Source organism: Malurus melanocephalus, unplaced genomic scaffold (genome assembly GCF_030028575.1).
Source record: "Malurus melanocephalus ecotype Western Australia unplaced genomic scaffold, MMel_1.1 scaffold_59, whole genome shotgun sequence".
Classification (NCBI taxonomy): domain Eukaryota; kingdom Metazoa; phylum Chordata; class Aves; order Passeriformes; family Maluridae; genus Malurus; species Malurus melanocephalus.
Window position 1 is genome coordinate 2510104 of NW_026623291.1, and position 11413 is coordinate 2521516.

Below are 11413 nucleotides of genomic sequence, written 5' to 3' on the forward strand. Positions count from 1 at the left end.
RGGCTTTGCTGGAGAGGCTCTGGAGGAGGAAAAATGCTACAAATACAGGAAAAATTCCAGAGGCTTGGATCTGCAGAAGGTAAGGGCTAGAGGGATGGGTGGGAGCTGTTAGCACTTAGCTGTAGAAGTGGAGGTTTGAAGTGAGTTCAGATCTGGTACTTGGAAGGGGTCAGATAAGGAAAAGATTCAGTAACAAAGCCAGCACCAGATGCCACATCTGCAGATGTGACCCTGTGAAAGGGGCCTGTTGAGGCTCCTTCTGGGAGGTAACTAGAACCTGGTGGGGAAATTCTGAGCTCACAACAGCTTTCAGCCAGACTTAAAATCCCTCTTCTTTCCTTTTCATAGCCTTTAACTGGGGTGATGCAGCATTTKGGGGACCCCAGCAAGGCCTCTGGGTCTGAGGCAGCCCAGAAGCASTGCTGTGCCCTGCAGCTCTTGTACTGACGAGCAGGGCAGGAGCATTTGCAGTCACATTTCTCATGGCATCGCTTCCCTCTTCCAGAATGAAAAACAAGTATTTCCACTGGCTTCCCAGCATGCCAGACAGCAGACATTGAGCAGAGACCTCGGAGATGTTTGGAGAGGAGTAAGCAGCCACATGAAAGCAGCGGAAAACGTGCTCCCAGCCCCTTTGAGGGCTGTGCTGCTCCGGAGGCAGGGATCCCACCAGCATCCTTCGCTCAGGGCTTTCACTTTACAGGGTGCAGCCAAGTCTCCCAAGAAGGAAAATATTCAAAGATGCTGACAACTCCTTTAAGCCTCACGAGTCTTGTGGTGAATGGGATTGTTYAAGCCAGGCTTGGGAGGGAGCAGTGTCCTCGCAGTGATGCTGAAAAAAAAGCTTCAGGAGCTGAAACCCACGCTGACCACAGCACTGGCTCATGCGCTGGGAAAGGGAGCCAGCTCTTTATCAGTGCCTCKTGGTTGTGTTTCTGTGAGGAGCTGAGCTTGTGTACAGCCTTCTGGCAATCCTAAATTAGGTACCAAGAGTCCCAAGCAGGAGTTTGGGCAAAGAACCGTGTCACTTTACAGTGCCATTTTCTGGGATAACAGCAAGGRGAGCCAGGGAGGGGAAGCACACTGGACAGAGAGGTATTTCAGAAGTGAAGATTTGCTTGTAAGGTGTTTAAAAGGAATTGAGAGCAAGAGAAAAACTAGATTATCTGGTGGCATTGGAGTATTCCTTGTGCAGAGACCTCTGTGCTGTGTGAAGGGGCTTTGGCCCCCTGCCATGCTCTTGAAGAGCTTCAGGGATGTTCAACCTCCAACCCCTAGGCTGGGGCCACATTTGAGAGTATTTCCCTTAAAGAACAAACCCAGAACTAAAACTTCCCCTCTGCAGGGTGGGGATGCTGTGAGGGTGCAGACTGGGGGAAAACCTGCCAATAACAACAATACTGACATTCCTAATAAACCATGCTGGTCTCTCAAAAATACATTTTCTTGAACTGTATTTCCAGCTTGGCAAAGAAAATTAAATTTACTGACATGAATTTCCACACAGTCATGCCATGAGGAAGGAAGGAAACAAAAACAAAAAAAAARCTGAAAGAATTGGTTTGCTTAAAAAATATGTTCARTAAAAAGCACTTTTTTCTTTGGAAGGGCTGAAGGGAGGAGGGGAAGGGATGGATAAATAAGAAACTGCTGTGGTGGGTCAGGAAAAGCAAAGACTGGCAGCAAAACCCCTGTGTTGGCTTTGTTTCGGCGTGAAGGGCAGGGACAGACATGTTTTAATCCTGTATGCTGGGGCTTCAGKAAATCATTCCTTGTGCTGTGCAAAAACACAGAGTTGTGTATCCTCCCTGTGACATTTCCCATCCTGCTTGGAGCCCAAGTCCCTGTTCTGTGAGGAACCACTGCACACCCMTGGGCTTYYCCCTGCTGCCAGAGCAGGTCTGGGCCAGCTGGGAGCTCTCTCCTTCAGRGGTCTTTGTGCCTGTGGGTTCTGCAGGAGGGCAAACAACACCTTCATGGGTGCTGTCCCCTCTCTGAGGTCCATGAAGCAAGGATGCAGGATGCTCTGGGTTTGGGGTGACAGTGCACGGTGTCCTGTGTTGATGTGTGATGGGGACTGGAGAAGGAGGCAGCTGTAAAACACCCCCTGCCCACCCCCAAGCACATCCCCACAGTGCCCTCTGCTCCATCCAGATCCATCCAGAATGCAAACAGGGTCTAGCACCCCCCCCCGCCCTTTGGGTCACCTCAAACAGCTGGAGCAAGGTAAACCTGACAAGTTTTTATATGTACAGAGATGCTCGTCAGCTCCCCCTCCCACACCTCAAGTCTCCCAGTAAAAGCCAACCAAAAGAGCATTTAAAATTAAAAGTAAAAAAAAAACAAAAACCGACAACAGTTGACCTCCCCCCCACCTCAAAAAACCCCCAGCCCAGTCTCCAACTGGGTCTCAGGTGGCAAACAGGGACGTGCCATGTCCCCAGGTGTGGTGGAGATGGGATAAAGTGACCTCTTCAAAACAGGGGTTGGGGGGAGCCAGGCTCCGGGTGCTGTCCCATGCTCCCCCAGCTCTCTCCAGCCACGCTGGGGACAGGGCAGGGTATCAGTAGTACGAGCTGGCCCAGGCTGTGCCCTGGGGACAGTCCTGGAGTGTGGCCCAGACACCGGGGTGACAGTTCATAGGTAAAAAGCTAAAAACTTGGTGGGGGCTGGCAAGGAGGGCGGCAGAGGGGAGGAGGCACCGAGCCCCCCTGGCCACTRTGTCCCCACTGGTGTCCCCACAGCTGGCCGGTGCCCTTAGGACTCCGAGGAGGAGTGGGAGACGCTCTGGAGCAGCGATTTGTAAATGGCAGAGTTCAGGAAGCGGGGGTAGGAGTCTCTGTGCATCAGCGTGTAGATCTGGAGCTGTGCGTCGTCGAAGGTGTGCGAGGACGGCTCCTGCATCTTCCGGTTGATGACCTCCCGCACCCGTGAGTCCAGGCTCACCTGGGAGGCAGGAGAGAAATTGGGGGCTGGGGGACACCAAATGACCAGCCCCCAGCCCCAGCACCCATCCCTGCACCCGCTCTCGTGGGAAATTGGGTATCAATGCAGCACCAGATGYGGGGAGACCACAGCGTGCTCCATCCCAGAGGATACTGGCACTGGAGCCGTGGCGGTTTGGGAGGATTGCAGGGAGAAGTGGGGACTCTCTGGGTGCTCTTTGGGTCTCCTCTGTGTCYCCCGGCTGGGCACAGGGAGGTGGTCGGGGTGCTCCCGCCCTGGGTACCCGCACTCCGGGGATGCTGCGGGCCGGGATGCGGCGTTTCCTCGGCCCGCTGGTGCCCTCGTGAGGTCTCGGCCCCGCAGCACAACCCGGCCCGCGGTCCCACCTCCGATCCCGGAGATTTTGGGGGGCTGGATATTCCCTTCCCACGGCTGTTACCCTGAAAAACTCATTCCCACATTGTCACAGGCTCTTTCAGCAGCTGGAACAGAGCCCTCTCCCCAAGAGCCCTCCCCAGCCCCATTGTAGCCTGAGCCCTCCCCTCAAAGGCTCTGCCTCCTACCTCCTTGGGAGAGAGGATGGAGATGTAATCCTCGTAGATCATCCTGGCCTTCTCGTCGATGGTGTGCTTGTTGCACTCGGTTTTGAGCTCCTCACATGCCAGCCAGAAGAGCATGTTCTCCTCGCTGTACTCAGTCCGCAAAAACTCCCGGAAGACGTTGCGCCCCGCCGGGCTCTTCATCAGCTTGTCGAAGGACTGTGCCCAGCCCTGCACCTCCTCTGGTGTGGGTTTGGCGCTGACAGGTCCGGGGGAAGGCAATGGGATGGGGTTACAGCCGGCCCGGGAGGGCTGCGGGTCCCCACTGTGTCCCTCCTGCTCAGCCCTGGTCCCATCCCAGAGGAACCGCACCCAAACACATCCCCGTGCTCATGCCAAGGCTGTTCCTGCTCAGGCTCCAGTGTTATGGAGCATTCAGGGGTCATTCATGGGGTCTGTTCCAGCTCTGCTCAGCCAGGCTGGAGTGTGGCCTTGCTTTTAGCTGGATTTCCCAAACTAGGATGTATTTTGGTGCTGGCTTTGCACAAATCCCAAAGGGAGCAAAAGCCCTTCCCCGGCAGAGAGGCAGCTCTGAGCCAAGAGAGGCTGACATAACTCCAWCACCCCTCTTAGCTGGGGAGGGAGAGGGAGGCTGTTCCCCAGCAAATGCTCAGCAACTGCTCAAGCAGGCCAGGCACACTCATTATCCACGGCTAATTAGCTGATCTGACCCTAACCCAACTGTGCCAGGCACTGCACAGAGCACCCAAGGCTGGGCTGTGTAAGGGGGGGTCACACCTGTCACCCAGGACACGGGGCTGGGTGCCATGGAGGGTGGCAGAGGGGACAGTGCCACGCCCGTGCACTCACCACGCTTCACAGTTTGGGATGGTCTCCAGTTTGGTCTCCCGGGATGCCCTCCATGCTCGCTCCCGGTCCTCGTTCCTAACGGGGAGACAGAAAGGTAGTCAGGGGCATTGGGGACACATGTGGACCCCAGCCTGACCCCTGAATCTCCTCCATGGGCACCAGCACCCCCACACCCATGCCTTCCTCTCACGCGCTGCCCTGGTGGCACCTTGGCTCTGTCATGCAGCTTTACTGTCACTGTGTGGGGGTGTCCCTGCAGTGTCACTGTGTGGGGGTGTCCCTGCAGTGTCCCTGTGCTCAGGCGCTGCTGTGGCCCCAGTCCTGCTCCACCATGTGGGCCCTGTGCCAGGGCCACGTGCCAGGGATGTGTGCCAGGACTGAGCTGAGCCAGAGTGGCCGCAGCAGCCGGCAGAGGTCAGTGCTGGATCGGCCCAAGGCGAAGCCATCGTGAACTGTCACCAATAATCACCAATAGATAAACAAGGGTTTAGTGGTGACATGCCAGCACGGGTCCAGCCCGGAGGCAGATGGTGGGATAGAGGTGCTGGGGCTTGGGGGATACAGTGTTTGCTGTCCCCGTGTCCCCTTGCCCCTGGGGAGGCTGGTGGCACAAGTGGAGAGCAGTCATCAGCCAACTTCCCTCAGGCCCTTGAATTTCGGTGCCCGGCACTGACCGCAGCCCTTCCTGCTTGCGACACCGTCCCTGGTGGCTTGAGCAGGACTGACTGTGCAAACCTCTGCCCCAGCGTGGGCGGCTGCGGTGGACGAAGCTGTGACCATGTCCCTGCCTGTGCCACCCCAGGGCTCACTGTGTGGCATGCCTGTGCCCCACTCAGCAGCCAGCACTGCCTGCTCTAGGAACAGGATACAGGAGGGATATCTGTCCCCTCTCTGGGATTTCTGCTCCATCCCTGCTCACAGGCTCTTGCAGAGATAAAGGAGAGACACAGGGGATGTGTCAGGAGGGAAATGCACAGGGCTGAGCTCCAGGGTTTGTTGCTCCTCTAAGCTCGCTGCTCTTGGTGGCTGTAAAGCCCAAAGCTGCTGCAARGCCTGGAGCCACCAGCAATCTCAGAGCCAGCAGATGCTCAGGAGGAAGAACAGATGGGCTCTCCAATATCTGGGCTTTCCAGAGAATAAGGAGCTGGAGATYCTCAGTAAGGACAGGAGATGCAGCTGGAGGCAAGCAGCTGGTTCCATCCTCGGCTTTGGGCAGTGCCAGGAGGGCAGGGCTGGATCCTGCAGCTGCTTTAAGGYACAGCTTCCCAGAGGGCTCATATGGACCAGGGCCATCCCTCCCTGGACACCATCAGGGCAGCACTGGGGAGTCCCACTGCTGCTTTCTGCTCTGTGTTCTAAGAGAGTTGGCTCAAGAACAGGAGTCACAGTGGACCCAGGCTCAGCTGGGGCTCTTGGGCTCTGTGCCAGGGGAACCCCATGCCACAGCACCACTGGGGGCCCATGTGCTCCAGGGCACTGYTCACACCTGTCTAACCATGCACCTGTCCTGCTCCCAGCTCCCAACCCAACCAGCACTCCAGTGGWCCAGAGGCTCAGCTCAGGGAGCAGGGCCATCTCCATCCTGGCTGCCCTCCCACAGCCACTGCCATGGCTTGGGTGCCCCAACTGCACTGCAGGGAGCCCAGCAGTGGGGGCTGCTGTGGGACCCCATCTCCTCAGACCTGGTCACCTGTCCAGGCAGCAGCCGTGTCCAAGCACTTGGTGCTGCACAAAGCACAGAGGAGCAACACCACACATGYGATCCCTGCATCCCTGGCAGTGTCCAAGACCAGGTCAGGCAGGGCTTGGAGCAACCTGCTCTAGTGGAAGGTGCTGCTGCCCATGGCAGGGGGTTGGAACGAGATGATCTTTGCAATCCCTTCCAACCTGAGCCTTTCTACGATTCTATGACCTGCCCTTCCTACGGGATGAYGAGGCGGGTGGGTGATGCTCGCTGACCCCACAGGAGCCGGGGCCGGGTGGGCAGTGGCACGTACCACGAGCAGCTGCAGCAGCAGCACCAGCAGAAGCAGCAGGCGTTGGGGCGGTGGTTGCTGGCGGGTTGCACCGTTGTCGGAGAAGTCTCATGCCGGGACATCGGAAGGGGTGACTCTGCGGACGCGGGTCCTGCGTACTGAAAGGGTGCAGCAAGGTTAGTGAACTGCCAGTGATCATCCCCACCGTGTGCACGCACACAGAGGCGCAGCAGGGACMCCGTGCAGTCACTGTGATTCAGGTTTGGCTCCTGATTGCCACCCTGGTCACCCCTCACCTGCGTCCCAGCCTCATACACGGTGGACGGGGTTGGGTCGTGCTTCGGGGGCTGTTCTGCCGCTCTCTGCTCCTCCCAGCCCGCGGGTGAGCCGTGAGACCCCCCGGCTAAAGTCCCTGCCGCCTCCTGGGTGGAGCCTGTGGGGAGGGAGAGGAGAGGCACCAGTTACTGCACAGGAGCCCCCGGCTTTGAGTGGCTCCGGGGGCTGTTCAGCGCTGGGAAAGCCCTGGGCAGGCAGCGAGCGAGGGCAAGGCAGCAGGCAGAAAGTGCAAGAAAAGGAAGTGAGAAGGAAAGTGGAAGAGSAAATGCGTTGGGAGATGCTCTGCCAGCCTCCTGCTTTGCCTGGGATCCCATCCCACACTTTGGGGGTGCTGTGGGGGTCACTGCAGGCAGCAGAGGGGCTTGACAGGGTGAGGGGCTGTGCTGGCCCTGCTCACCCCTGGTCATGCTCCGAGCTAAGAGGAAGAGTGGCTGCAATCTCTGGTGTCTTCAGGCATGGGATGGGGAAGTCAGAGCTGCTCCATGGCATCACGTGAGTGGAAGGAAACAGGGTGGTGGTGGTGAGTTTTCACAGCCCCTGGAGCTGAACCAAACCTTGTCCCATGCCACCTGCCTGTCCCTGCCTGCACCACCGGCTCAGCCTGGAGCAGGGATGCTCCTGAGCAGGGTGCTGGGCTCAGCATGGGCAGTGGTGTCATGGCCACAGCTGGGTCTGCCTCCCTGGGCCTTGTCAAGGGTGATGAGCAGCAATCGTGGTCCTTCCCCTGCCAGAAGGATGGAATGGGAGCAATGGCAGCAGGCAGGGAGAGCCCTTGGACATCTCAGCCTCAGCATCCCCACCTYGAGCTGCCCCAGGTCTCATCACCTTGGGTCTGAGTCCTGCTGTGGACTCAGCAATGGGACAGAGTCATGGTTTGTGGGATGTTGCTGGGGACACAGCTGTCCCCAGAGCCCTCTGTGAGCCCTTGGGGTAGAGCCCCCCTGTTCCACCACAGCCAACACCCAGCAGTGCTTTCCTGGGCCCTCGCAAACCCTCCCACAGTCCCGGTGCTCCTGCAGGAATGAAAAAGGAGAAAGAGAGTCTGTGTTTCACTCCAATTGTCCCTATTTATAGCCCCGAGTGCTGGCAGGGTGGCTCTGACCTTGTCACCGGTTCAGCAGCAGCCCCGCTCCCTCTCGCACCGTGCTGTCCTCGGGACCACCCAAACCCCCACTTTTCCCCTTTCCTTTGCTTCCCCTGGCCCAAGCATCTTCCACTCCCAGGACCCCTTTTCCCCTGCCCACCACATCCCAGTGCTCATCCCAGCGCTGCTGGGGGCCGCAGCACCAGTGCAGCACCAGTGCAGCACCAGTGCAGTACCAGTGGTGGTTTTGAGGCTGTGGGAATGGGGTGAGCAGGGGGACAACCTGAAAACTGAAAACTCTGCTCCCTCCCTGCTCACCCTGGCTCTGTCACAGCCCTGGGTTGTGGAACGGTTGGACTGGGGGTGACTGAGGCACCAGGATGGGGGGACAGCAYGTGGCTTTGCTCAGTGGGGACATCMAGGTACTCTGCTTTGYTCCTTGGCCAGAGCTGACCCGCAAGAGGCTGAGCCAACATGCCCTGGAGAGGCAGCAGGAGCAGGGGGCATCCCCTGGCAGGAGCATCCCCCTCCCATGCCAAGGGGTGTGCTCAGCACCTGGCCAGGAGCAGGATCAGGTCACTGTCCCCCCGGGGTGYTGTGGGACATGGGGGGGCTGTGACRTGGGGAACAGGGGGAAGGGAGYTGWGGGGCTGCACAGGGACCTCGGGCCACGGCACCAAGGTGGTGTGATCCTTGTTGGCACCAAAAGGCAGTGCCAGCACATCTGGATTGGCACCAAAAGGCAGGGCCAGCATACCTGGATTGCACCAGAGGCCAGAGGCCAGGGCCAGCACATTCAGATGGGCACTGAAGGGCACTGCCATCGTGCTCTGGATTTGCAGGGATGATTTCCCAGCCCTGTGCACCCCTCAATGCCCCTGGCACACCCCACCTGACTGCTCTGGTGGGGGCTGGGTGCCGTGGGGCTGTCCCCAGCTGCCCCCGTGCCAGGCCCCCCCATGGGGCTGCTGGGGCCRGCGGACAGGGAAGTGCTGGAGGGAAGGCGAGGGCGTGCGCTCAAGGCTGCAAAAAGAGGAAGGACAACAAAAAAGAGGACATTTCCCCACAGTGAGAAGAGACTCCCCAAAAGCTGCCCTCCCTGAGCTCCCCAAGCCCCCTGTGAGTCTGGAAGTCCATAGTGTGTGTTGGGTGTCCCTGGGCTGTGCCAGCTCCCGTGCCCATGATGTCCCTGTGAGGCTGGCACCACACTGTCCCCTCRCTGAATGCAGAGGGGACCCTCTGTGCAACTGGACAAGACAAGCTCTCCCCAAAATCACTTTCAAAGGGGATCCCCCCATTCTACCAGGCCTTGTGGAAATGTCGGCCTCATCCCATACGGCTCCACATGAAGCTCCTTGTGCCCTCCTCACCCTGGGCAAAGCAGCCACCCCCAACTCCGCAGCATGGAGCACAAATCAGCGCCCACCCCAGCGCAGGGGCACCCCCAGCACAGCCTGTGCTGACTCCTGATGTGCCCAYCGACCCCGTGGCGTGGGTGCTGGGAGGGCTGGGGGGGTGTGGGAGCAGCTGCTGGGCAGTGTCCGTACCTGCAGCCTGGCCATGGTGCCAGCCAGAGTGACCCCGGCCAGCTCAGGGGGCGCGGGGCATCGCCAGGACCGCCGGCTCTGCGGGCAGGGAGGTTGGGGACAAAAGAAGAGAGAAAGAGAAAAGAAAAGCGGCCAAACATCCTCTCACAGGAAAGGGAGTGGTAAGGGAAGTGGCAAACTCAACTGAAGAGTTCAGGCCTTTTTTGGGAAAGCCCCAGCCTGGCCCAAATGCTCTCCTTCTGCTCCATCATGGGGCCAGCTGTCCCGATGGGGCAGGACAGGGACACGGTGGGTCCCACCGGGGCTGAGCCAGCTCAGCCTCCAGCTTCCAGATCAGCTCCTCCTTCCCTGCGGACACGAGGGCGACCAAAATGGGGCTCCCCAGGCAGGACTGGCACTGATGGCAGCTTCTCAAAGACAGCCCGGGCACGCTGGCGCTGGAACAACCCCATGGCCAAGGAAGTGGCTGTGCCCGGACTGACAGACGGGGTTTGTCCCCAGGGTGAGCTCAGGCTGCACCGAGCTCCTCGGTGATCAGCCGAGGCCACTTCAAAGCGGCAGTGCTTTCCGCCACGCTGTGCTGCCGGTGTCYCCGCGGTTCCAGCGCTGTCCGCAGGGCACAGACACCGGCAGCGAGGTGGGCAGTGCGGGAAAGGGGCTGTGCTCAGGGTGGGCTGAGTCAGAGCCGCCGGCGGTGCCTCCCACAGCATCGTCCGTGCGAGGTGGGATGTGCCAGCCTGATGCACTGAGCGCAGCCCTGCTCYCTCGGCCAACAGTGACTCACAAACAAACTTGTTTGGTTTTTTTCCTCTTCAGGAAAAAAAGAAACAGAAGAGAGAGAGAGAGRGGGAGAGAGAAATCAGCCGCCCAGCCTCCGTTTTCTTGATTAAATTCACCCTCGGCACTGCTGTGGGCGGAGGAGACTCCAGCCCACAAGCGACCAACACCGCTTGTGGTCTCTGCCGGCGGCTGCTCCTCAACGGCACGGTCTCACCGCAGGTGGAAAGGGCAGGAAAGGGGAGATAGAGGGAGGAGGGATGCTGGCAGCCACCCCCGCTCCCCTGGGGCAGTGCCATGTGCCCGTTATCAGCTCATCCCAGCKCCCGGCTCAGCGCAGCCGCTTCCCTCGCCTTCCCCGGGACACGAGCTGTTATCTCCCGTCCTCCCGAGCCCGCACACCCCGGCACCCAAAACCCAACGCGGCTGTGCTGCCGCTGTCCCCAGCCCCACTCCATCCGGATGGAAACCTTCCCGGCACCCAAAAGTCACCACCGGCTTCGGCAGATCCTCCTCTGCCGTCACCCGTGTGTGCTCTGCTGCTCTGGGTGCTYGAACCTCATTCATTTCACAGATGGYTTTCCAGGATTCCCTTTGCTGCTACCAGGCAGGGAGAGCGCTGAGGGCTGTCAGGATACAGCCCTGGCAATCCCAACTCACCGGCACCGAGGGTCTTTCTATTCTCTGTCCACCTCTTGCCACTCTCCACCCCAGGAAGGACCTCCCCTTCATATTTTATGGGTCAAAACCGGGACAGCAGCTTTGCTGCTCATCACAGAATCACCCGGGAATCATTTGGATGAAGGCAATGCACGAAAACCCGGTGGCAATAGAGACACCATCCCCGGCCAAGTCCCTTTCACAGGCCAGCGATGCCTCAGCAGGGAGAGCAGCGGATCCGAGCCCTCTCGGTGCCTCGGAGGAGCTGCAAACACCCATCACCTGCTCGACCAGCCGCGCTGGATCAGCACAAGGAGAGCTCGGCAGCCCCGGCCCGCTGCTGCTGGATTCTCCAGTGTCTAATGAGGGCTCAGCACTGCCTGCAGCTTCCCCACCCCCTCCCTGGCATTCTCCCAGGAGGTCCCAGCACCTCTGATCTCTGCCAAATTTGGCTGGAACCAGCCACCGAGTGCAACCAGAGGCGAGGCAGCCCAGCAGGCAGCTGGGGTGGGTGACAGGGGGCTGGCACCCCCCGGGACCCCTCTGCCCAAGTTATCCCATGAAAAGCGAGGAGGCACTGCCGCCGAGCCCCACAGCTGCCTCCCGCCCCCGCAGCCTGTCCCAGCCACCTGCCAGCAGCACAGGAAGTTTTAGGAGTTATTTTTAGACTCGGTTTTC

The 11413-nt window shown here is 59.3% G+C and overlaps 1 protein-coding gene across 1 annotated transcript in view; it reads right to left on the bottom strand.

Annotated features, from left to right (window-relative positions):
* Nucleotides 1–2685: 2685 nt before the first annotated feature.
* Nucleotides 2686–11413, bottom strand: part of RGS19 (regulator of G protein signaling 19) — a 15192-nt gene continuing 6464 nt past the window's right edge. Inside the window, exons 2-6 of the mRNA XM_057366095.1 lie at nucleotides 6628–6764; nucleotides 6353–6489; nucleotides 4356–4430; nucleotides 3510–3744; nucleotides 2686–2946 (exon numbers count right to left, since the gene is read on the bottom strand). Coding sequence (XP_057222078.1) covers nucleotides 2758–2946; nucleotides 3510–3744; nucleotides 4356–4430; nucleotides 6353–6453 — 600 coding nt within the window. The 5' untranslated portion in view covers nucleotides 6454–6489; nucleotides 6628–6764 and the 3' untranslated portion in view covers nucleotides 2686–2757. The remainder of the gene's footprint in view (nucleotides 2947–3509; nucleotides 3745–4355; nucleotides 4431–6352; nucleotides 6490–6627; nucleotides 6765–11413) is intronic.